At 53.4% G+C, this 26,176-nt stretch overlaps 4 protein-coding genes across 4 annotated transcripts; 1 reads left to right on the forward strand and 3 right to left on the reverse strand.

The window, feature by feature from the left end:
- Nucleotides 1-3,267: 3,267 nt before the first annotated feature.
- Nucleotides 3,268-5,831, reverse strand: SPBR_03610 (uncharacterized protein; the record flags this gene model as incomplete). The annotated part of the gene is made up of 2 exons (XM_040761900.1): nt 3,268-5,473; nt 5,659-5,831. 2 exons carry the CDS (start codon nt 5,829-5,831, stop codon nt 3,268-3,270), a joined length of 2,379 nt encoding a protein of 792 aa, XP_040622797.1.
- An 11,257-nt stretch (nt 5,832-17,088) lies between these two features.
- On the reverse strand, nt 17,089-18,968 carry SPBR_03661 (amyloid beta precursor protein binding protein 1; the record flags this gene model as incomplete). The annotated part of the gene is made up of 5 exons (XM_040761951.1): nt 17,089-17,438; nt 17,513-17,819; nt 17,885-18,457; nt 18,530-18,699; nt 18,776-18,968. The coding sequence occupies 5 exons, from the start codon at nt 18,966-18,968 to the stop codon at nt 17,089-17,091; spliced, it is 1,593 nt and encodes a 530-aa protein (XP_040622798.1).
- A 542-nt stretch (nt 18,969-19,510) lies between these two features.
- Nucleotides 19,511-23,211, forward strand: SPBR_03568 (ribosome biogenesis protein BMS1; the record flags this gene model as incomplete). Its single annotated transcript, XM_040761859.1, has 3 exons — nt 19,511-19,568; nt 19,646-19,716; nt 19,801-23,211. The coding sequence occupies 3 exons, from the start codon at nt 19,511-19,513 to the stop codon at nt 23,209-23,211; spliced, it is 3,540 nt and encodes a 1,179-aa protein (XP_040622799.1).
- A 249-nt stretch (nt 23,212-23,460) lies between these two features.
- On the reverse strand, nt 23,461-25,061 carry SPBR_03700 (nucleoporin SEH1; the record flags this gene model as incomplete). The annotated part of the gene is made up of 2 exons (XM_040761990.1): nt 23,461-24,747; nt 24,834-25,061. 2 exons carry the CDS (start codon nt 25,059-25,061, stop codon nt 23,461-23,463), a joined length of 1,515 nt encoding a protein of 504 aa, XP_040622800.1.
- Nucleotides 25,062-26,176: the final 1,115 nt, after the last annotated feature.

The raw sequence follows: 26,176 nt of genomic DNA on the forward strand, positions 1-26,176 counted from the left end.
AATGACGACGAGAATCGAGCGACAATATCCGAGAAGACCATTTAAAGGAAGGAAATGTTGCGAACGGAGAGCACAAGGAGGACAACAGTCTTCTGTAGTACTCTCTTTTCCATACAAACAGAGGACTGTTGTTTTTGCAGCTCTGGTATTGAACTGCTGCAAGAGTCAGTGTGACATACGGTGTGGTGCACAAGCGAAAAAGAGGACGAGTGAAGATCTGGGTCGGTCGTCGGAGCCGATCGGATCTGCTACGTGTCGACCCATCGAACGAGCGTGCTTTGCCGCACCAGTTGACGCCGCCGTGGTGAGTAGTACAGCTTGAGGTTTTCAAAGTTCTTCGCGGTTGTTGGTTGGAAAGTGTCGAGACTCCGAATATGACTACCTAAATACATGCAACCATCATGGCAAAACAGCTGTCACATCCAAGAGCAGCTCTACTTTCTCCTGCAAACTGAATTCCATTATATGGAGTATGACGGCTGTTGAGGGTGGTGGCCGTCCCACTATTGAGTGGTTCCACTGACTGACATACGATACGAACAGGACGTGCAACACGAGTACGGATGACATATTACTCCGCCAAAAATGTACACAATTTCATACTGGGGCGAACAATGTCATGCATTTATAGCACATGCTTTGTACCGACAATGTGTGTAAGACGTATATAAAATATTAAGATGATTGGATATGAGTGAAGAAGAGTCAATGTAAGTGAAATAAAAGCAAATCAAAGTCAGTAAACAAGACGTATGAGCATCAATAAATACATCCCGTCTACCACGTGCGTGATGTAGAGCAAGCCTTATCCGAGCCAACCCACGAAGAGATTGGCTAGTTTACTGGTTGGTTTAGCCATGTACTATGTACAGAAGAGGAACGTGATGTTCGAGAAGCGCGGGATAGGCAACCCTGCAGCATGTATGGCCTTCCAACCGTATGTGCCAAGTACTGGAACCGACGCTTACTCTGTGTTTTAAAATCTCTCCGTTCGATATGCAACCATCACCAATACACCTGGAAAGATATAGTAGAGAGAGCGGTGAATAATAAAAAAGAAAAGGTTGGCATGCACAAGCGACCTCCAATTCACACTGCAGAACTGATAGTCAAGCCTGCCAAAGTTCATGCAATGGCTTCTCGAAACATGAAACAAGAACTCACCGGCCACTTGTATGTATATTTGAGCCAAACAACTCGCTTCTCTGGTAGTCGGTGAATCGGTGCTTTCGCGTTTTCTCCGCCAGAAACACTGACAACACAAACAGCCAACTCAGTGTCGCCTGTGGTTGGACTAAAGTGACTGGACGCTTTGCCGTACACGGGCTGTCTCTGTTTGAATACGTATAAGCGGGTTATTTGAGACCCCTGCGAGCTCCGTGCACATTGCATACCAGGAAACCTTATTTCTGTGTGCAACACGGTCCTTTTTTGTTTTGTTTCAACCGTGTACTCCATGAAGGCTGTTAGAGCCTTATCTCTTTTTGGTCTTTTGGTGTAGTTGCATCATGCCCCTCCATCTCATAAGAGCCCGTGCAGAGCGGCATTGGCGACGTCTACGCTTGGGCATCTGTGCATTGCACGTAATGTTGAAGCTACCAACAAACATTGACCACGGCTAGAAGAAGACAGCAATCCTCCGATGTCTGTTGTTCTCAGCTTCAGGTATTTTCTTAGAGAAAGCCTGAAACACGACATAGTTGCGTTAAGACTTGGCGTTCAACGACGATATGATTTCAGGCCTTCTTTGTGTTTTCTTTTCTTTTTTTTTTTTTCTTTTTTTTTTTCTTCTCGTCACTGGGTCGTTTTCATTCACAGAAATATTATTCAGGTAAATAGGAAGAGGCACATCGGAGCATGAGAGATAAAATAACATATGAAGAGTAGTTCATATTGAAAAAAAAAATCCAGTCTATTCGCCTACCCCGACTTTTGACACCTCGTTTCAGAAGAAGCTCCAGAAATTCATATGAGATCCCCATGTTCTCCACAACATGACGGCCAGGGCAATCGAACGAAACAAGTGCCGGATGAGATCGAAATGAGACATTAATGTACCCTTCCATCGTCGTATGAAAGAGAAGGAACGGAACGGGGTCTGAGACAGACTGAATCTTCCCCGCATCCAGAGAATAATGTGAGGGGCTGGGCGAGAGATGCTTTTACTTTCTTTTTCTTTTCTTTTCTTTTCTTTTTTTTTCTTTTTTTTTTTTGAAAAAAAGTGCGGGGTGCATACAGTGTGGCAGGGGGCCAAAGAGAAGAAAAAATGTATAAGTTATATGACCTCGACATGAGAAACCAGTCGGGCCGTCTTCCCAAATGAACGAGTGAGGTCGGGGAGCGAAAAGAATTATCGACGAATGCGACGCTAGACATTCACGATAAATGTGTGCTCAAACACTGTAATATTTTTAATGTCTTAGCTTATTTTATTTTTGTGCAAGTATATTTCATTATTTTTTAAGCAAGTAACATTGATCGACACTCCAAATGCCATGTGGCTGGGCTGGCAACATCCCTGGTTCTGGTTTGTTTCGTTTCAAAGAGACATGTGCACGATTGTTTTTATGCATCTCGGTGTCGGTGCGCAAATGCGGAACCGGAAGAGGCTTTTTCGGTAGTAGCAACAGACGTATTCTTTCATCACAGGCGGTGACACAAATATCAAAGCCAAAAGTCATTTGACACACTAAGATAACGGCATCTTCTTTTGGGGTACTTTCTCTTCGTCTTCGATTTACCTGAAAAACAACGCTCTTTCTGATGGACGTAAGAAGGATATTATGAAGGCAAGAGAGCGTCTTTTAATGAAAATCCAGCATTCAAATCAGGCGAGAAATATAAAATAAAAAAATCAAATCAAAACAAACGGCAAATTAAAAAAACGAACCAGACATTATGTGGCCTAAAGACAAAAAAAAAAAAAAAAACATAAGTCGAAAACGGAAGACATAAAACCTATCCCTATTTTTGTAGCGGCGATATTTCCCCAGAAAAGTTATTTCTAAACTCCAAATTAATCACAGGCAAGACACAAGCAAAGTATAGAGAATCAAAACGTGTCGATCAAGAAGTCAATCGAATTAAAAAGTGAAAACAAAAAAATCATTTCAAAAAGTCGTGAAAAGCTCCGTGTATATTTGCGAAAGAGTGTCGTCGAAGCAACCGTGAGCCAGGGTCGTAAAAGTAAAGAGCGTGCATCATAAAAGAGTGTATAAGTTCGTAGCGTAGTAAAGTGAGTGTGCTGGTGGTCGTCAAAAAAATTGTTTAATGGACAAAGGGAAAGTTGCCACCTGAGTAATGGTCCATCATCCCTTGGTCCATGGGTATCATACCGTCGTGAATGTTGTGACTGAAGGGGACTGCTGTGGAGGCCTGGGCTCCAGCGGTGGATGCCGACACGGTCGCCCCAAAGTCCATGTCTTCGTCCTGGGCCCAGTTCATGCCGTCAAGGTCCCAGAGTCCTTGTTGGTCCAGCATGCTGAGCATACCGATGTCCGGTTCGAAGCCAATGGGCGACATGTGGAACTCAGACTCCGCTGCGCCTGCGGCCGACGCCGCGTGGATAGCGTTGCTAAGCATCAGGCTATGCGATTGCTCATTGACGAGATGCTGGTGCTCGTGTGGCTGCTGCTGCTGTGGATGCACATTTTGGGCAGCGTTGGCGTGGATGCGACTGGCTGGGTGTGGTTGTAGCAGGCCGGGCTGGCGTGACGCCTCGTACATGCGTAGGACAACCTCTCGGCTACGACGTGCCGCCAGGGACCACTCCTCCATGGCCTCGAGCATAGCTAGCACGGACTCAATCTGCTTGTGCCACTCGGGGACACGAGGGCTGGACCACTGCCAAAATATGGACACGAGGGGCACCATGGCAGCCTGGTAGACGAACCAGACTGCGTTCCAGCCAGACATTTGGTTGCGAGACCATTCGTGCGAGATATCGTCAATAGTCTGCTTAGCCAGCTCGCGGCAAGTCTCGACGGCTGCAATTTCGGACTCGGGGGCATGTGTCTGACCACTGGATGCCAATCCCAAAAGTACCGGCCGGTGCAGCAGCATCCGGAGGTTCTGGTAGCGCCATTTCATGATGCAGCGAGCAATGTACAGAGGCTCGGCACAAGGGTCTGTCGTGCGCAGGAGCCATGGCAAACCCTGATACCAGTTCACCAGCTGAGCGTCGAGGTCGCAGCGGTCGTCAAGTCGGAGAAGTGGCGAGATGGCGAGCATGTCCTGGATCTGCGTGGCGATCTTGCAGAACTTGATGTTCTCAATCAGCGGGAGGCTGCCGGCGTGCTGTGCGGCGTCACGGGCGCCTGCGATGCCGAACTCGGGGGACTGGATGTTGATGGCAGGGCCCCAGCGTCCAAACGAGGGTCTTCCCATGGTGGTCGTAGCCCAAGTATCGAGGCAGAACAGACTCCACCAGGTCCGGCGGCGCGTCTCGGCGGCAGCGACGTCGGTCGTGCCCCCATGGGCTAAGCTCTCGCGGTGCAGACCCAGGGCGCTAGCCATGCGAATGGCAGCACCCAGAACGGCATTGGCCATGTTGGGACGGTTGATGTAGTGGAGGTAGTAGCCACCGATAATGGCTAACGCTTGCACCGTCTCAATGTGGCTGCTTCCAAAGGCGTCCATTGGCAGGTACTCCATGGCTTGGTTGTAGTAGGTGAAGTGGCTGGTGTCCTCCGACTTGGTGCCGGCCACGCTGCCCATGGCAAACACCACGTTTAGCAATGCCAGCCACGGCGCATCCGAGCGCTGGCCCTCGAGATAGTCGGCACGGAACGCAGTCTCGTCAAGCATGGGGATGAATGCATGTATGCGTTTAAAGTAGGCGTCAATCAGTGTCTGGCCCTTCCACGACCAAGACACGTTCTGTAGCTCCTTCCGGGTTGCCGATATGCCCGCCGCGCTGGTGGCAGCTTCATGTTTCTGGGTCTGTAGGCTCTGTTGCGGTTTGGTAGCGGGAATCGTGTGCGACATCTCAACGGCGTTATGAATGGATGCAGAGGCGAGAGAGTTGCGGAGGCCGGGCTGAACTTTGAGCATGACCATCAAAGCAGCCTTGATCGAAGATGCACCAAGATAGGATGTCTGGCGGTCGACTGCCAGCGACAGGGCATTCACGTCGTCGGCCTCTGCGGGAATAGGATCATGGTCCCGGCGCTCTTCGTCCCATTCGGCACCGCGGGTCGGGATTTGTTCGAGGCTGGACAGCGTTTGCTCCGATTTGAAGCAGACGGGCGACTGGAGCTCGTCGCTCATCGATGCAGACCTGAGAGGCGGCGATGGCAGCGTAGTTAAACCAGGTTCACTGCCCGCGGACCGGTCGAGCAAAGCAAGAAGCTCTGGCCGCGACAACGGTAGGAGGGACTGCGCGTCATGGCTGGGATACAGCCGCTTTAAAATCGACCGACACTCCTCCAGCGACTTGGAGAGCGCTTCTAGAGTCTTGCGTGAAGGAATGACCCTTTGCCGATGCTTGTCATAAAAACACCGTTTGGGTGCACGGCTAGACAGGCACTGGCCGCAAGGTTGCTTGCCATCGCACCGACTGAGGGGGCAGTGATGTGTCAGTGTGCGTTCTAAAGTGGTGTGCACCTAACATTCCACTGCCGGAACAGAACTTGGGGCATGCCATTCCATTTGACCTACATTTTGCGACGTTTGCATTCGGCGCATGCATGGGGCGTTGTGACTCTCTTGGAGGTGTTGGTCGTGGCGGTTTTGGTGCTATCCTGTGAGTCTGTTGACTGTTTCCGCGGTGTGACGCCCTGAAAGGTGTGGAACATGCCAGCCTGGGTCGCCACTGGGATGGTCGGCGCCATGGTGGGCAATGTGTACAGAGTGTCAGGTGTGACTCTCTAGCAAAGGCAATTTTGATTTTGCAACTGGGCCAGGGATCTGGATATGGAATGTGATGCCGGCAAGAGTGAGACAGATTGAGACAGATTGAGACAGATTGAGGCAGAGTGAGGCAGAGTGAGTGAAAGGCAGAGTGACAGGAAGATTGAGTGCTTGCTGAGAGGAGCGAAAAGTGGGTTGTTAGAGAGAATGAAGTGATTGTTGATTGATCAAGACCAGGATGGCGTGAACGAAGCTCAACGATGGGGAAGGGGGGAAGGGGGAATTATTTATCTTCAGTGACTAGTGTGCAGATGGAGATCTAGCGAAGCTGGGGAAATGGGGTGGGGTGCAGCAAGGTAGGTGATGGAGGGACGTAGAAAAAAAAGAATACGCAGAGCAATAAGGCAATGGACAAATAAAGCAAAACATATAAGACTGGGAAAAATATAACAAGAGAAATTAAACTAAGACAATACAAGAACGACGAGGACCTGATTGAGATATGATGTGGAAGTGACTTGGCGACGGGAGGCAGACATGCCCTGAGATGCCCTTCTCCACATCCCGTTCATGGAGACGGGCAAGTCGAGCAGAGCAGACGACAAGGCGCATGTATGAAGATGTTGACTCGTGCAGGAGGAGGTGGAATAAATCCCGCTAGTACGAGGGTATTCTGGGGAACGTCAGGGGATGGATGAGGGGGCCAGAGAAAGTGCCAACGCACTATTCAAAGTATAGTGCGCATAACGGGCGTTCTAAGGTCGGAGCATGGTAGGGGGTGCCGAGAAAAAAGCGAGGTGTAAATAAGAATCAGCAAAGGAGCTGTGGGAGCGCGAGGGAGCGCGAAGGAACAATATGATGGATGGACTCATCACATATGAGTGAGAGGTAAAGTAAACGAGAGGCCCTCGATAATCACTGTGGGAAAACCGCAGATAAAAGAAAAGCATCGCCGCGCAATGCCGTGCGTTGTGCATTTAGAGGCGTCTGAGCTTCATTGCGCCTGCATTTGAATAGCGTTTCTGACAAGGCATATATGGGCGCATATAGCGTACTGACGGCTGGTGCGCGTGTGCCAGACTGCGTACGGAGCAGATGGACTGCACATGACAGATAGCGAGGCCGACCGGGCGAGGAGCACGACGACACAGAGCAGCCCTCGGACAGAGCGCAGAGACCACATGCGTCGAGCTTAAGCAATGGGCCTTGCGGCGTACGTATAGTGCGGAATGGGGGTATAAGACGCGGGACGTATTGCTATAGCGGCTGAGGGCGAGTGGGAGGGCGAGTCTGAGAAGGAGGGAAGGCTGTTTCTGCGCGCACGGGCAGACACAAGTTGTCAACAGAGAGCAGAGAGCAGAGCGCAGAGCGCAGAGCGCAGAAGAACTCGATATTGGGGGGCCATTATTACTCACAGGGGCAGAGTCGCACACTCGACCAGCCACAGGCACAGAGTGGCATTGGCCAGCATTGTTCAGGCACATACGGTATTCCTGAGGAGGGGCGGCTGGATGTGGAGATGGGCTGCATTGCGGCGCGTGTCGCACCACTTGGACCGGAGATGCGGACAAGAAAACAGGAACATGTCAAAAGAGACGCATTTTTGGGCGTTTGCATTTCACGATATATTTAGCAAACGGGCATCAAGCAACAAACCAGCTCCTTCCCTTGGTTGTGCAAATTAATACCGATCCGGAAGGAAGCATAGGCGGCGTCTAACGCAGCAACGACGGACATGTTGAGCAGGTACGAAGATATGCCAGGAAAGCGCACTCGTAATGCCGGAAAGCAGGGCAGGTACGTGATGGGGCACGGGGAGGGGCAAGACTTGCTCTGGTAGGCGAGACAGGAAAGAACGATGCGTGCATCCCAACAAAAGACCAACATTGTGTGGTTGTTTCAAGTTTCGGAGCCAACATAGTCCAGACTCTGTAAAAGGAAAGAAGGCAACGAGGACGCGGGAAAGAACAACCAAGGAAACATACTCCATGAAAAGAAGGAGCGACCAGAGCGACGCACGTCCAGATCACAGAAGAGCGATCATTGTACATCGTACGTCGTATGTCGTCCACGACATGGACGGTGTGGCCAGCTCTCGAGAAGAAGGTCATTCAGCAGTCCACCCGCAGATCAGCGTCCTCCGGCCAATGTCCTTGCCACCAGTGGTAGGGCGTTATTTAACCGGCCACGAACCAGGCCGTTGAGAGTGTATTCTTTCCGCTACGAAGTACTCGAAAGCTTCACAGGGCGTACAAGCCCACATACTCAAAACGGAAAGCAGATGTAAATGATGACAAAAAAAATGTAAAAAATGAGAAGATCGCCTACCAACACGGAAGGAAGGCTTTAGAGGCCGCTAACGTATCAGAGTGCGCAGTTAGAGAAAAAGAAGGAACGTGCAAACTATTCCGCTTCTGGAGCTACTGCGCGCGGTCGCACCTACCTCACAGTTGACAACTGCGGTTCGCCCCTTCCTCTGCGAAAAGAATGTTTTAAAGTTCTTCTAGTGATGGCGCATGGCCTGGCCTCTCCGGCAGTATCTCTGATGTTGATCCAGGTTCCTACCAAGTTTGGAAAGAGGGGAACCTGATCTTACACGGAGGTGTAAAGAGGGTTGCATTGGAAAGAAGGCATGCCTGGCAAGTGCGGGCTCGACCCAGCGTAGTGCGGCGCCCAGCACAAAGGAAGGATGGCCCAAAACGGCAGTCGACGCCGCCACCAACAGGCCAGGCCCCTGTGTGCTTTTTCCTCCAGTCGCATAACACGCATTTTCAATCTGCGACGCCATGTTGTCAATATGCTGCTCTTTCTGCGCCAACTCCGTTCGGAGTCCTCCACCTGTTTGTCTGTATCGCTCTGCCGTGTAAAAAAAATAAGACGATGGACATGCGAGGTTGCCTGTGACCATTCGACTTCTCATCATCGCCTTCGACAGCAAGGACCTGCCAACTCGGTTGTGGCCGTTGATCTACGGTTCCTAGACGATCAGCCTCCGACTGAAAGAAACGGGCTACAAATGAAGGCGAGGCGAATGAAGCGAGGGGTATATTATCGGCCGGAGCTTGCTGCCTGTCACTGGGTACTGGTGGGTTGTCGTTCTTAGTCGTTCTTTGTCGTTCTTGTTTGTTAGAGACAACATCGACACGCTTCAAATCTACATACAAGGAGACGAGCGTAGTGTTGAAGAGCGCGGGAGGATTTCCTTGGCCCGCTACCTGGGTGGTACATGATTCATTTGAGGTGTCCTGTCTCTTTTGCATTGCGTTTTATTCGCTGAACTGTCGCCAGTAAAGAGAGGCGGCAGGTTGCTTTGGAATAAATCAAGGAGGATACGAAAATAAACGGACAAGAGAAGAATGCCATTCGCTGCTTTGCTTGACAGAATCGGGATGAAATGAGCTGCTGTGAAATAGCAACGACGACGACGACGACAGCAATTACGACAGCAAATGTACAAACGGCTTTTAAACTACCCATCGTGTCATGTGCACCAGATGGGGGCCAACGGGCGGCCGTTTCTGCGGCCAGTGCTCAATCTCATATCGGTCTCCATTTTCGCAATCTCGCGTCCGAATTCTGGGAGTCCCTTTCTTTCCCTTCTTTGATAGCTGACGGATATTTGTACCGTGTTGTATTATTTTTTCTTCATTTCTGGTCGTCCGGGGCCGTCTGGGGTCTTGCACTAGGGCTGGAACTCATGCTCCGGGTACTGTCACGCTCCAGATATGCCTTCGTACTCATATACCAGGGCCTTGCCTGCCGCACAACGGACAGCGATGGCAATGGACAGAACGTGGAGAAGCCAAGAATATGTACAAAGGCACATGGCACAAGACGCGACGACTTGCTCGATATATGAAGGGATGGAGCGTCGTCACGGGTAAGCGTGGTCACTGTTTTTCAATACCTGACTGTACCTTTTGTGCCGTCTTGTCCCTTTCTTTTTGCTGACCTTTCCTGCTCCCCTTTCCAATACAATTGTATTATATCTTCGAGAAGTCTAGACATGACTTTTTGCCACCATACTGTCCTCGTGAACGCTTCTATCGTCACCGAGGCCCTCACTTGATATATTATTATTTCAATATGTAAGACTCCACTCTCGCCCAACTTTTGTCCTCAATATGCAGACACCTCTTCCCGTTCCTCCGGCGCAAGCCATGGAATATTTGATTTACGTAGGCAAGCTTCGTCCTGAACTCTCAGATTTTCATGGACTGTAGACTGACTGTACTACTTTCAAGAAAGGTGACTCCTTTCGGAGATTTTTTTGAGTATGAGAAGACGCCTCCTCCTGTCCACGTACTGTGCCAAGGCCCAAGCTTTTTGCTAATTTATACAATCTGCGGTACTCGTGTCTGATTGGATCTATCATATCCTATTTCATTCTAGCACCATGAATATCCACTTGTACCAGCCCCATCTGCAGGCAGTAGACCCGGGCGACGACACTGTAAAAGAGGGGATTGTAAAGTGCGTGGCAAGAATGGAGTAGGAACATCGGCCGGCGAAAAAGGAGCCCAGCGCTAAGATTTGAATTCAAGTCTCACGGCACTGTTGCTATAATTCAAAAGTATTATGTAGTCTACACTACATTCGCAGCCATACAAATATAATCGAAAACAAGGTAGTCTCACACAATACGTCCATGTCAGACGATGTTTAAATCTCCTAGTCATCCAGTCCGCAACTCGTGCATCCTCTGCCTGGGCTAGAGTGAAGTTTCGGGTAAGCCGTGAAATGTATCACATAACGGACAGTCAGACAGTTTTTTTTTTGTTATTTTTTATTTAAAATAAGTTCGGTTACCCGTCCCGGATCTGATATTGGCACTCTGTCTACCCCCAACATCTCGTGCAACATCAGAAAAAGACGCACTCACCAGGCCGCCGGATCTCTGTGCATCCGGCGTGGGATATAATCACGTTTTTGGCCAAATGTCTTTTGTCCTTCTGTGCTTTATTTACGTCTGCACGCTGCAAGCGTTCTGGATAGACGGGTTCACTGCGCCATTTTCCCCCCTACTTACCTCGGCTTCCTCTGTTTGCATGCGTCATTGCGGGGGATAGATAACAAGGATGCACCAAAGATATTGAATATGCGCCCACGACAGCGGCGAACATGGCTGTTCTAGTCCGACGTTCGTTGCATCTTTCATGTCTACTATTGTAAAAGAACTCTGCCAGAAAACCGTATCCCTACACCTTGCCGGCAGCTGTGCCACAACAGCTAGACTTTGCAATAACAGACTTTCAGGCCAGGTCACCAACACGTACGACGCACATGCACAACATGTGGTTTGATTCTTTTCACCAGGTTTTAGATGATTCGATCGGCGCTGTAGTTCACTTTTTTCTCCTCTTCCATCCTGCCACTAGCAGCGTGTCCCAACGGCATACAATCCTCACGCGCATTGAGGGTATAAGAGGCGCTTTTATACACTTGGCCTTTTGAGAAGCGAGCCGCCCTTCGTCTTTGAAATAGGAAGCTCCAAATTCCACTTTATTGTTGGTCTGCGGGAATCGACGAATGAGGAAGCTTGTTGTGCCATTGCCCAGTAATGTGCAGATACGTCTACGTCTAAATTGACATCTGTGGCCTGGGCATCCGTCCCCTTGCTTTCGGCATCTGGATCCGCAAGCACGTTGTGAAAGATTTTAGAGTCACTTGTATGGCCGCATCTTGGTTCTCAACCGTCCACCGCGGGCAATAATACAGTATCGCTCCCGTTAGGTGTGCACACCTTCACGCGTACCCTCAAGCTATCACATATCGTGACTGTAGCAAGTGGTGACTTTAATCCTGCCTCGTCTATGGCATGCGACGCTGCTTAGTAGCAGCGTTATTCATTTATTTGTTAGATTGAAATCGGAGTAGCTGAAGACATAGGATGTGATACAAGATAGAATGAAGGAAGAAGAATGCGATGGGAGCATTGTAATAGTCCTTCAGGCATCATAACAGCCCACAACATACTCAAGGATTCAGGACGAGACGTCGCAAGAATATTGCACGTCCTGTCAGACATGGGATGCCCGGAAAAGGATGAAGTAGATATGTCCCTCAGCGTCTAGAATCTCTGGAATCTCTGGGATCCTTAGGCGCTGTGGCACAAACGGCGTCTCCGTGCTGCTTTCGACCTTGCTGAGTAGACGATTTGCGGAGTTTTGCCAACACGTGCCTCAATCTTGGCTTCTCACGCAGTGGTCCTGTGGTAGATGATTTGAATTTCTTACGGTGTTTTAATATCTTGGAGCTGCACGATATAAAAAGGAACCGTCTTGTGAGACAGGATGCGTCGCCTATGGACGGCATCTCGTATGTTGAGCCGTGGCTATGCGAGCTTTAGTGAGGCCGCGTGAGCCGACACAGGACGAAGGAGGCAGTAGTTAAAGTACTCGGCGCGTGGAAGGCAAAGGATGTCTACGTGACAGAGTTGGCTGAAAGAGAACGAAGAAAGATCTAAAAAAAAGCCAAAGGACTGAAAGGGAGACGAGTCACAGCGTGCAGGCCAAAAAAAGGACACAATACTGACCCGTCTCAGCATTGCAGAGACGCACATATTAAAACCCAGCCGCCCCAATTTTGGCATGTCTTTCTCACCAGTATAACCTCTCTCCCTCTCCCTCTCTCTCCATGAATGTACGGAGTATCTCTCACTATGATCATCCCCCTATGTCCACCTGTTCATGTCTGAGGCGCTGCCATGTGAAGGTCATATATTCCCAGCACTCTGATTGGACACGACAGGCCCACCTATAACCATTAACACGGCCTGCTAATATTGCTTGGCTGTCTATTTCTGAAATCGGCTTCAGCGTTTCCCTCCTCCTGTCATTTTTCTTGTTCTCTTGCTATAGCTTTGTCTCTGCCCCTGTTGCCGTCCACTGGAAACTGGGCAGACCCATCAACCTGAGGACGATCATATTCATGCTCTGTCACGAGTGGCTGGGGGGCTGGTCATCCCCATCTTAAGTTGCGGCAGCCACCCGAGCCACCCTTACCCCAGAATATTTCGTGCCTCCCATGACACGTCGCAGCGTCGCTTTTTGGAGTAGATTGGGGAAAAGCGAGGGGGAAAGGCTGATCGGCATGCGACCAAAGGCTCGACGTCCCGTGTTCCGGAAGAGGCCCATTTGTCTGCTTCTGCGGTGTCTGTACCTTTATGCGCTTGCCCGACGTGCGCGTGGCCCTTAATCTCTGCCATCCACAAAATCAGAATCAAGATGGGACACAACCTCGACAAGCGGCGTGTTGCTATGGTGTTGCTATTTATCGACGTCATAACTATCGTCGCGCACACTGCCGCTTGCAGCAGGTGCGACCAACAGACCGAGGATGACAAAATGGGACAGCAGCACCAACCGCCACAGTCCTAAAAAGGCAACAATTCCCCCACTAGTAGTAGAAGGAGCCAACGGCTGGATGTCCGGAGAACTAGGCAGGGGGCTTCCCTTTGGCTGCAAGGCAAGTGCTACCCTCACAAGTTGAGCCTGGCCATACCGGATTTGTTTTCTTGGCCCCTTTTGGATTCGACGTCGTGGGAACATCAAAACGACACTCACTCACGCCTCGCCGCAACAACCAGCGACCAGTCCCGTCCTCATCGCCCAAAAGAAGCTCCCCAAAGATGCCGCTTTTTCTCTCCTCACATGACTGGATCCGGCATATGAGATTGATGGCATGTGATGTCAGGGCTAAAAAAGAGAGAAAAAAAAAGGAGAAGAAAACAAAAGAACAAGAAAAGCTTCAAGTTGCGCCGATTTACCAACCCGTCGATCTGTAATCACATCGTCGTTCTTGTTTCGTCTCTTCTCGCCGTCCTTTTACTTCGGGCGCGTGCGAGGCCCGTCTGCCCACGATGCCCGAGTTAATTTAACAAAGTCCCGACAAGTCGCCGCGCCGGCCACTCACAGACAGCTGCTCGACCGCGTCGAGTTTTTGTTACATGAAGAGAGGGAGACTAGGAGAAGAGGAGGCTGGAAATGTGGAAATGCGCCCCTGGCAGGTTTGCTTTTGTGCGGTCTTATTAATATAGCCTGCCATGGCCTCCCTGACATTTTCGCAGCAGCCATTATGATATTGACCAACTTTACAACCTATCATAATGCGACGGCAGCCAAAGAAAACGCTCGAGCTATGTGACTAGACAAACCATCGATCGACTCGCCTCACCGACAGCCGCGGCCAGACGGCCAGTTGCCCAAGGATGACCCTGGGAATTGATTTTACGGTTCTCACTTGCAATCAGCCGGCCGGATCAACTAACTCATTCTGGATGAAGAATATTGCGAGAGGTAGCTGCGATATACTTGGAGTTGAACAGCTACTTGCATAAGACTACTATTCGTACATTGGGGCGCTAATGCCATTGAACCTGCACACAACAGACAGAAAGCCGTATAGCATGGACCCTCTCATTGATTGCTTAACTACACAAAGTCCCTTGAGCCGCCGCGTCTCGCCCGATATACCCACCCTGTATCAACTTACACAACGCGCGGCGTATGTTCACAACCTTAATTAGACAAGATATGCTATGCTCTGTAACGTCACGTCTTGTTTAAAAACACAAAAGGTAAGAAAGGTTCAGAAATAGGTCAGAAATAGAACGACATACGTTATCTGGATAGCTCGAGAACTTGACTTGTCAATTGCCAACAACAGACTCTTGTTTGGACATTTCAGCCAGAGATTTGAAAAGAAGTGATCCTATTTGTATTTTAACCCATTTAATCCACGCAATGCCTTTGACTTTGCGGTATAAATAAGCACCACACACAAAAAACCGGCTGTAACCTATCAATGTGAATGAAGTCGAATCTGACGGTTTCCATGACAGACTAGACCAGGGTGAAGGAAGCGGACTGCGGTGAGAGCCGAGAAAGGTCCCATACAGTCGTTGTCATTTCACCTTGCCAGGCAAGACTCTTCGCCTCCTCACTCTCATACAGGCATATCGGGACACGCCTCCGGTCGTGCCTGGCCATAGAAGCCACACGATATCGCAATTACGCATGAACGGATAGTCCTTTGTGTTCTCAGTCAAATAAATAAATAACCCGAAAATGTGGCCGACAAATAGTACTAAAACTAATACAAGGAGAGCACATGCAACAGCACGAAGTCGAAAAGCAAAAAGGCTTGGCCTCCTTGCTCATCTCGGGTCTCCTGTTTTCTTTATTGACCCTGTTTTCTATTTGAGTCAACGTCACAAAGCCACCGTCTCGCTATAAATTCACGTTTGATAGCATGGAAAGGCAGACGACGACTTCGTATGGTCAAGCCTGCTGCTGTTTGAGGGTGGTGCTGAAGTATCCCGAGGTGGTAACATCGTATCATCTCGTACGGCATACGGACCGGTGCCGAGATCTTTGACCCATGGATGGCGGCTGCCGATCCCAGGACATGAGGGTCCAATGTCACAGTTGTATTTTGTACATCTGTGGCCTTGTTTTGTTCCAAAACCCCGCTCGCGACCTTTACTCCATCAAGAACCATGCTGTCACAGAAGCTCATCATTCTTGACACGTCCATGTTCGTGACAAACATAACGCAACGAGACACGCAACGTCTTGATTTCGAGATTCATTTACTTTGTAATCGTACAAAATCGTAGCCGCAACCATCATCTCATGTTCTGCCCAACGGAAAGGACGCGCGGTCCGACAAATGCTCCGAGCCGGTTGTTGATCCCTTCTGCTGTTGTATTTTCTTCTCAAAACGTCAAAGTCTGGCCGTCTTCATTTATTTCACTTGCAAAAATTGTCTCTTCCAGAAGGCTCATTTTACTCTATCCCGACGTTACCTGCGATTGCCCACACAGTGAACCTCTCTACTTCGTACCTCTTTATTGTCTCCACATTGTGTGCCTGTGGACCCATCTCAATCAATATCGAAAGCCGCCAGGGGCAGCCCGCCCGTCAATAAGAAGCCGCAAAAGGTCCTTGGCATTTTCTTAAAACAGTATTCGCATGTTTCTTTCATTTTTTTTCTTCAATTTCTTTCCATCCCTCCTTCCCCTTTTTGACCCTTTGAAAGTGAGAATACGATTAATGACGCGGATGTCAGAAAAATATGAGCCACGCTTTCCGGGGATATTTTGTGGTTGAACATCTCGCGACCCACCAATGTCGACGAATGCTGGTTTCCATAGTTTACAGTTAGTACGAATGATTCACAAGATGGCCGGCCTCGGTCGAAAGTAAATCGAATTGGCACAGTCCACAATGCACCGGAAAGCGGCCACAATATGTTTTGCGTTGGCCTCCAAGTTTACCATGAAAATGGGCAACATTTCCAACCGGCACTTCCAGCCACCTGCCCCTGTATTGGCCTTCTAGAAAACCTGGAGCCGGCCGGATATGACATACAAGGCGACCCTAGCCACGAAATGCATGGAGCGCACGGCAAACAATGGATAAAAAAAGCCAGAAGGCGGGGGGACAGCCGCAATGCCGAGCCCGAGCACCGGCTCTCGTCCCATCTACCGCTTGTCTCTCGTCCAATTGTTTCCTGTGCTGTCGTTTTTCATCTTCTTTTGTCGTATTCATCTCCGCTCTCTCCCCTCCTCCCCCTCCCTTTGGGCCGTCCACTCACCCGGATTGGGGTGCAGCATCTGCCACGTTTTCCCGCCCGTGGTGGTGCCGTTGCTTTGCCGTGTTCTGCCCCGTGTCTGTTCTGCTTTTGGAAGACACTGGCGACGAGAAGAGTGAAGCGAGAATTGACGTGGGAGAATGCTGCGCGAAATATGCAGAAAAGGCGGACTGCACCGTCTTGAAGAACGCACAAGACACGCAGACAGTATATAACGTGCGGTCAGGATCCCCCCCCCCGGCCAATTGCGCTCTTTTGTTTTATTTTCTCCTCCGCCACGGCGTCTTTTCAACGTACGCAGCCACCCACCATCTCGAACTCGCTTTTAATTTGCCCTCTGCCCGTCTCCCCGCTGCGCCATGCCTCCCTCCCTGTACATAACTCGTGAGCAGGGAGAGGGATACCCTTGTCTCCAGGTCGTGGTTCGCTTGCTTTGCCACGGGTCTCCTTTCTTTGATGCAACCCATACAGTTGAGCCTGCCACTGGCCGCATTTCTCTAAAGTGACATGTATTATTATTTTCTTCTTTTTCTTTTCATTTTGTTCTCTTATAAATCTTTGATCACTGCCATGCCTCTTCGTTATATATCGTGCAGAGAGGGGCCACATGGCGCTGTGCCTTTTTATTCGCGGGCTCCCTTCTTATAAGTGCAGAATCTGGCATCGGCTCGTAATCCCGTCAAAGACGCACGTGTTGTCGATTGGCACGTACTGCTTCGTAATAATCTTAATCATCTCCTGCGCCACCATGCCTCCCGTCAGAGCCGACACGTTGTGCAGCTCACTGCCGCCCGTCCGGGCCAGCTCCTCGGCAATCTTGGCCACTCGTTCGTACTGGCTGGCCCCCGGGACAAGCCCGTCAATGCCCTTGAGGATGGTCTCCGCGGAGGACGAGGGCGCGTGCGCCGTCGCCTGCAGGGCCAAGTAGATCGGTACCAACGACAACGGCGCCATTGTGATCTCGACGTTTTCGTCGTTGGCCATTTCGTCTTCTGCACCGTGTTAGCCGTATGGCAAGAGAATGACAACGCGTGCATCAGTGCAACAGGGCCTGTACACTACGTACCAAACAGTTTGACCAGGCGGTTCTCGCCGGGAGGGGTCGCATTGATCAGCTTGACAAACGCAGCGTTCTTGCAGAAGAGATCAACCTCACCCGGATCAATGTCCTTGCCGCCGGGAGCGGCCTGTACCGTCGCTAGCACTTCGGCTGCGTCTTTGCGGGCCTTGGTCTTGTAAATTGTCTGCAGCTTCACGTACACTTGGGACGCCGCCTTCATATCGGGGACCTTGCCGGACAGCGGCAGCGCCTGGTGCTTCTCATAGAACTGCTTGACGGCGTTGGCGATAATCCAGAAACCAGACTTCAGCTCCTACTGTGTGTCAGTACTCAACCAATACCGGACAAGCATCGCATCAGGACGGACGGGCCGCATACAAATCCTTTTGGCTCGTACTCAAACACTTCCCGGAGACCGGACGGTACCGATGGCCGGTCAATGTTCCGCAGAACGGCGGCCACAGCCTCGTCAAAATTCTCCTCGCCACCTTCCGGGTTGTCTTTCCGCGCAGCATCTGCGACGGTCTGCCGGAAAGCCGTCTTCTCTTTGTATGTCGATGGGTTCGCGCCACCATGGGCCTCGCGCCAGCGCTCCAGGTAATATAACAGAATGGCAATGTACGGAAGATGGCCATGCTCATGAGCCCCCAGGTCGTCGATGTGACCCGTCAGCTCACGAGCAAACTCGGTCAGCTCCGGCCACGGTGCCAAGAGGCGGAGATCTGTGGCTGCCGTTTCGTCCGGGTGTGTGTCGACAATGGGAAAGGCGCCGGGCAACCGGACGCGGAAGTATGAGTAAAAGCCCGCCGAGTGGACCGACACGAGGGGTGTCTTGTGTTCCTCGCCATACTTGTCGAGGAGGTCAAGGGTGTCCTGCTGGACAGGGTGGGCGTAGAGGATCATGGTGAATGTCGGGGACGTCTCGAGCAGTTTTGCCAGGTCGAGGCTTGCCTGAGACAGTCAGTTTGCATCCAAAACAGCCGGTACAATTCCTACACATGTCCCAAATCTCCTCCGACATACCTGTGGTTTTGGGTGCCATTCACCCTGGACTTCCGGGTTGAGCTCCTGCAGCAGTTCCGTGCAGCTCTGGGCCCGCGACTTGCCTAGGCTGGCCTCGTCAAGGAAGAAGTTGACGCCCAGATCGGCCTCCTCAACCACCGCCTCGTCGTAGATTGTAAACCGGCCGATTCCTGTCTTGTCAGTTTCCAAATCCGCCAACCATGTCGCCATGTCGTGCGTACTCCACTCCACGCACACGCGACATACCTGGCAGAATGAGGTTCTTCAACGCCTCGACGACCACGGTGCCGCCACCCGCGTTCAGCACGAGAATGTTGGCCGACTCCAGTGCCGCCTGGCCACTGGCTGCCCACAACCGAAGCTGCCGGTCATATTTCCGCTCTTTTTCGGACGGACCGTGTAGGATGGGAGGCGTCTGGCTTGCCACGATTTCGGTCATTTCGGTGCCGGCGGGGAACAACCGCAGGTTCCTGAGGCACGCGCCGTAGATGGGATGACGGATGTGGTGGTTGGCGAGATTGTGTATCGATGGCCGTGGATTGTGTGAGCAGATGCAGTTGAATTAGATCGTCGCGTGCTCGCTCTTGCCGTCTGTCAGTTGCTTCAGCTGTCTGAATGGCTACATTCGTAATACGGCAGGAGCATCACAGCCTGGAGGGGTATAGTATTAGTGGGTGCGATAGGTAGGAGCTCAGCGCCTTTGGGGGGTCCACTGCCGCCGCTGATTGGTCAACGTGGATCCAAGCATGGAAGCGAAAGGCGGTCGCCATGCTCCTTATCGATAAGCGCCTTCCTGCCGTCTGCGATAAGATAGTCCAGAATTTTTTGAGATCGCCCAGAGGACTGAAGCCGCCCGATGCGGTAGGCACAAATTTTCTGCCAGGGCGCTCTTACTCTCGATTTTTCCGCTGCCATTTGACGCCTCTTCTTACACCGAAACCGGCATCACGACCCACGATCCTCGTCAAGTGATGCGGCAAGATGGAAGACCAAGCCCATAAGCCCCATCGAAAGTCGAAGGAGAAGAAGAAGCACTCCGGTGGGTAGTTTTTCCGTTCACTTCACTTCACGCGCCGGCGCCTCGCTTCCGACGACAGACATACTGATCTTCTCCAGGACCCAATCCCAAGGCCTTTGCTTTTTCGAATCCAGGCAGGCTTCAAAGAAGTGCCGCCCGGTCCCACGATGTGAGTCCATCGAGATGTTCAGAGTACATTGGCATGTTTGGTTTTGCTGGGTGTGTTGTGTGCTAACGCTTTCCTCCTCTTCAGATCAAAGAAAAGCGCCTCCACGTCCCCCTCGTCGACCGTCTTCCCGATGAACCACCACCGCGCCTCGTCACCATTGTCGGCCCGTCCGGCGTGGGCAAGACGACTCTCATGCGCTCCTTGATCCGCCGCTATGCCAAAGAAACCATCACCGACCCGCAGGGCCCCGTGACCGTCGTCACGTCCAAGAAGCAGCGCCTGACCTTCCTTGAGTGCCCCAACGAGCTTGAGGCCATGGTCGACGTGGCCAAGGTCGCCGACATTGTCCTGCTGATGATCGACGGCAACTACGGCTTCGAGATGGAGACGCTCGAGTTCCTCAATGTGCTGGCCGCCACCGGTATGCCCGGCAACGTCTTTGGCGTTCTCACCCACCTCGACCTGTTCCGCAAGCCGCAGGCTCTCAAGGACGCCAAGAAGCGCTTGAAACACCGCTTGTGGAACGAGCTGTACCAGGGCGCGCATCTCTTTTACCTGTCAGGTGTCATCAACGGCCGCTACCCGGACCGCGAAGTCCACAACCTGTCGCGCTTCCTGTCTGTCATGAAGAACCCGCGGCCGCTCATCTGGCGCAATTCCCACCCCTACGCCGTCATCGACAGCTTCCGCGACGTCACCCACCCCACCAAGATCGAGGAGGACGAGCTGTGCGACCGCTCCATCGCCTTTACCGGCTATTTGCGCGGCACCAACTTTGCCGCCCAGGGCCAGCGCGTGCACATTCCCGGTCTGGGTGACTTTACCGTGGCCAAGATGGAGGCCCTGCCCGACCCGTGCCCAACGCCGGCCATGGAGCAGGCCGCGGCCAAAGCGACCGGCAAGACGGGCCGGCGGCGTCTTGACGAAAAGGACCGCAAGCTGTACGCGCCCATGTCGGACCGCAGCGGCCTCAAGATTGATGGCGATGCTGTGTACATCTACCGCGAGAACGGGTTCACGTTCGACAAGGACGCTGTCGGCGTGGAGCGGAACGAGGGCGAGGAGATGATTATCGGTCTGCAGGGCGAGCGCAAGCTGCTGGGTGAGACGGAGGAAGGTGTGCAGCTGTTCTCCAAGGGCCGTCGGATCGTTGCCGAGGAACTCAACTCGGGCCGGAAACAGCAGCGAAATGCGCGCGTGCCAGGCGCGGTCGAGGGCGAGGGCGAAGACGAAGAGTACGGCGATGACGGCTCGTCTGACGGGGAGGGTGCTTTTGCCAACGGCGAATACGGCGAGGAGGACGAAGACGAAGACGACGACGACGACGACGACGAATTCGATGAGAGCGAGTTCGACGAGACGAAGCTCGGCAAGATGTTCCGTAACAAGGGCGACCGCAATGGCGACAACGACGAGAACGGCGAGACGCTCGAGTTTGCGGACAGTGACTCCGACCTGGGCTCACTGGACGGCGACGAGGGCAACGGCTTTGACGACGACGAGGACGCAGCAATACGGTGGAAGGACAATATGCTGGAGCGGGCACGGAATCTGCACAAGCGGAAACGGCCGTTCCAGGTAAAGGACTTGGCACGGATGCTGTACGACACCTCCATCTCGCTCAGTACGGTCGCCAAGCGCTGGCGGGGCGAAGAGGAGGACGAGGAGGAAGCCGAGGACAATATTGAGGAGGAGGACGATTTCTTCAAGAAGACGGAGGATGCCAACAAGGCCGAAGACGAAGCCGAAGACCGGTCTCTCCCCGCGGCCGACAATGACGAGCTCAAGTCCCGTTGGACGCCGGATGCCATTGAAGCGCTGCGGTCGCGATTCACGTCCGTCAAGTCCAAGAAGAGCGGTGGGGGCGACGATGACGAGAGTGGCTTTGACGACGAAGAGGGCGACGAGGATGAGGATGAGGACGAGAGCGCATTCGGCAGCGACGCCGAGGGCGGCTCGGACAGCGAGGGCGACGGCGACTTTGAGGATCTCGAGACGGGCGAGAAACACGGCCCCCGGAAAGACAAGGACGACACGGCAGGGGCACCGGAGAGCTTTGAGGAGGAGCGCGACAAGAACGCACGGCGCAAGCAAGAACTGCGGCTGCGGTTCGAGGAGGAAGACCGTGAAGGTTTGAACAATGCCAAGGCGCAGGCACGGAAAGAGGCCGGCACAACGGCAGACGAGTTTGGCGAAGACGACTGGTACGACGCGCAAAAGTCGCTTATCCAGAAGCAGCTCGACATCAACAAGGCCGAGTACGAGGAGCTGGACGAGCGGCAGCGCGTGGCCGTCGAGGGCTTCCGTGCGGGCCAGTACGGCCGCATGGTGCTCGAGGGCGTGCCGGCCGAGTTTGTGCGCATGTTCCAGGCGCGCATGCCGCTGATCATGGGCGGCCTGACCGCGACAGAAGACCGCTTCGGCTTCCTGCAGGTGCGCATCAAGCGCCACCGCTGGCACAAGCGCATCCTCAAGACCAACGACCCGCTCATCTTCTCGCTGGGCTGGCGGCGGTTCCAGACGATGCCCATCTACAGCATCTCGGACTCGCGCACGCGCAACCGCATGCTCAAGTACACGCCCGAGCACATGCACTGCTTCGCGCAGTTCTACGGCCCGTTTGTGGCGCCCAACACGGGCTTTGTGTGCTTCAAGAACTTCTCGGCGGCGGCGCCCATCAACCAGCAGGGCCTGCGCATCGCCGCGACGGGCAGCGTGCTGAGCGTGGACGAGTCGACGGAGATTGTCAAGAAGCTCAAGCTGACGGGCGCGCCGTACAAGATCTTCAAGAACACGGCCTTCATCAAGGACATGTTCAACTCGGCGCTCGAGATTGCCAAGTTTGAGGGCGCGGCCATCAAAACAGTGTCGGGCATCCGCGGCCAGATCAAGCACGCGCTCAAGCAGGAGGGCGCGTTCCGTGCGACGTTTGAAGACAAGATTCTGCTCAGCGACATTGTGTTCTTGCGCGCGTGGTTCCCGATCAAGCCGCACCGCTTCTACAACCCGGCCAACAACTTTATCGGGTGGCAGCCGATGCGCCTGACGGGCGAGATCCGGCGCGACGCGGACATTGCCACGCCGCAGCAGCGCAACAGCCAGTACCGCGAGGTCGTGCGCCAGGAGCGGCACTTCAACACGCTCAAGGTGCCGCGCCAGCTGGCGGCGTCGCTGCCCTTCAAGTCGCAGATTGTGCAGACCAAGAAGCAGAAGAAGACGACGTACATGCAGAAGCGCGCGGTGGTGGTCGGCGGCGAGGAGCGCAAGGTGCGCAACCTGCTGCAGAACCTCACGACGATCCGGCGCGATGTCACGCAGAAGCGGGCGGCCAAGAAGGAGGAGAAGCGCGCCGAGCATCGCCAGAAGGTGGCGGATGCCGAGGCGAAGCGGGCGGAGCGTGAGAAGCGCGAGACGAAAGAGTTTTGGAGCCGCGAGGGCAAGAAGCGGCACATGCAGACGGAGGGCGGCGGTGGCGGCAAGCGTCGGCGTGGTTAACGGGTAAAGAGGATGTGGCTCAGCCAGGTCAACAGCATATTCCCAGTTGGAATAGTCGGCAGCGTGACATTCCTGTACAGTATTTATTCACATTTTGTTTTTCTTGCATAGTCATTTCGGCTCTTGCGGGAGTTTATTCATATTATCAAAAAATAGATGGCATATTCACCACATTATATCGTACACCTTGGCCAAGTAAATGCCAAAAAAGGTAAGAGAAAAAGTAAAAGAAAACCCACCCAACTCCTGTCATGGAGCCGCCATGCGCATCTTCATGACTGTCAACTCTGAACTCCGTGCCCACGAGCCGTCTGGTGTCTGTCGATAGCACAGAAGCTTGCCGTCGTCGCCTACGCTGCCCAGGATCTGGCCATCGTCGTCAAAGGACACACGCCACACGGGTGTCCGGTGGTTTTCCAGCTTGGACAGTTCGCGCACCGTGTGCCGCACCTGCCCAGCCTCGCCCGTCCAGTGGCGGTCGCCAGCTGCTATGCCGCCGCCGTGTGTCGAGGCGTCTGGGATGGGCGGCAGTCCCGAGAACGACGTCGCCGTTGAACTGATTGCGCTGCTGTTCCCGTGCGGGTCGAGCAGCGTGCCACCCGTCTCGTCCGAGGCGCCTGCGTCGGGGACCAGGTCGCGTGTCGTGGAGGACAGCGACGACGCCACAGAGGCGGGCGTCGACAACGAGCTGGGCCCGGCGGGTGTTGTGGAGCCCGACGCCGCCGCCGCTGCCGTGATCAGGCCGCCCGACGACGACCCGGGCTTGCCGTCGCGCTTCCGCCGTGCGTTGACGCTGTTGGAGCCACCGCCGGCCCCGTCGCCGGTCTTCACTACAATGTCGTGCGCCGCCCACGTCTTGCCGTCCTCGTTGGCTGAGAAGGGCGTGTCGAGGCGCACAACACGCACATAGCCGTCTTGGCACGCCGTCGCAATAATGTCGTATCCCCGGAAGTTGCCTGGGGCCCACGCAATGTCGCGCACCAGCCCGCGGTGGCCCTTGACCTCGGCGGCAAGGTAAAATGCGCGGCCCATACCCTGCAAGCCGTAGGACGTCGTCGTGATGGGCCGTGTTCGGTAGATCTTGACCGCGTCCATGGCCGCCACCACAAGGCTCAGCGAGTCGGCGCGCACGCCCGCCCGCAGCGCCGTAAAGCACGGCTCCGGATTCGGGTCGAACTGCACCCGGAAGCTCGCCTCCTCGCCGCGGGCTGGCTTCGGACAGACGCGCAGCTCGTCGACGTTGGCGTAGTCGGAGAGGTTCTCGGGCACCTCGTTTTCCAGGACGGTCAGCGTGCCGTCGGCCGCGAGCAGAGCCAAGTACGTGTGCCGCGTCTCGTCGTTGTGCTTCATAGAAAACGACCGGTACGGCGACCGAGGCGACCGTGTCTCAAAAGCGGCCTTGGCATTACCTTTGGCACGCTGGCTGAAGCGCCGGCCGGGCGCCGCTGCTGGGTCCTCGGTCCACAGCTTGAAGCGGCCCTCGATGCCCATAGACGCCAGCAGGTTGGGATAGATGGTTGGCGGCAGCCATTGGAGCTGCATTTTTTTTTAAAAAAAAATTGTTGTTAGACTATGCTTCTGAAGCCCGATGCAAAAACGCCGTTTCCGATCACGAAACTTACGTCCAGAATCTCGCCGCCGTGGGCGCCCCAGTTGTCGCACAGCCGCCACATGCCGTCGCGGTGGCGGTTGAACACGCGGATCTTGCCGTCAACGGAGCCCGTCGCGCAGCGGTCGCCATAGGCATTGAATGCGACCGCCTGGACGAGGTCCTGGTGGCCGTGTTTCATGATAATCTCGAACCGCGCCTGGTCGTCGAGCACCGGCGGCTCGCCCTGCGGCGCGGGCATGATGTCGGTTTCCGGGCGGCAGACAGAGCAGCCAATACAAAAAGAAAAACAACGAAAAGAACAGAGGGACAACGTACGTAGGCGCGGCCGCGGCTGTGCTGGGTGAGGGAGGTGACGTCGTCTGGCGGTGATGCGATTTGGTGTGAATGCATGAGATGCGGTCATCCGATCAACCAAGCTGCAAGCTCCTTCCTGCTGTGCATCACGGGGCGTTAGCGGCTGCAGCTTCGGCAGGCGCTAGTGGGGCACTGCGCTAATGTCGCGCCGCTGTGCTGCTGCAGCTGTGACTGGTGTGGTCGTGCGACAGCAGTGTGGTAGAGCAGTGTGGTAGCGCCTGCAAAACAGTGCTGCCATGCGCCGCATTTCTCCAACGCCTGCTCTTGGCTCCTCATAGGTCTATTTAGCCTTGCTGCATTTGCTCCTTCCGGCAACCTGGAGGCCGCTCCTTCCCCTTTCAATGGGAGAATGGCTATCGCAGCATGGGCCTTCTGTTTGTGGCAACTCTTGATTCTCGTTGGCAGTTGCCCCTTTTGTCCGTATCTATTCCTTTTGCCACAAAGCGCTGACGCCGTTGCATCTCCCGTTGAATGTGCGGCCTGTTGGCCAATTTGTATCGTCAGTATCACGCAATGTCGCGAATGTCGGTCTACTACTGAAAGGTTGGGCCACCAGATGGGAGATCGAGGTCAGGCTAACCTAGCAAACTGTGGCCAAAACACCACCAAAACAAGGCCCGCTTAGACAGAATCGCGACAGCCCAAACGTACAGCCTCGTCCGAAAGAAGAAGTCGCGCCTCACACACAACTGCTCTTTCCCACCCCTTTTCCCTTGTGTCACGCTCCTTCTCTCCTTAGGCTGTGAAGTCCTGGCTATCCCGTGCCCGTCGCTTCCTTCCTTGAACTTGCATTTGGGCGTCGTTTGCCTCAAGACGCAACTTCCCCTCCATTGCATGTTCTCTCACCTTACCCGCGCCTTCTCCACCATCTGCCAGGGGTCCTTCCACCTCCACTCACTCCTTCCCCTGGACACTGTTCCATATTGATTGTTTCTTTTCATTCCCCTTTTTGTCGATTGTCGACGCCCCTCCTTTCCATCGTCTCCTCCCGTTCCCTTT

The sequence above is a fragment of the Sporothrix brasiliensis genome (assembly GCF_000820605.1).
Source record: "Sporothrix brasiliensis 5110 chromosome Unknown Cont14, whole genome shotgun sequence".
NCBI lineage: Eukaryota > Fungi > Ascomycota > Sordariomycetes > Ophiostomatales > Ophiostomataceae > Sporothrix > Sporothrix brasiliensis.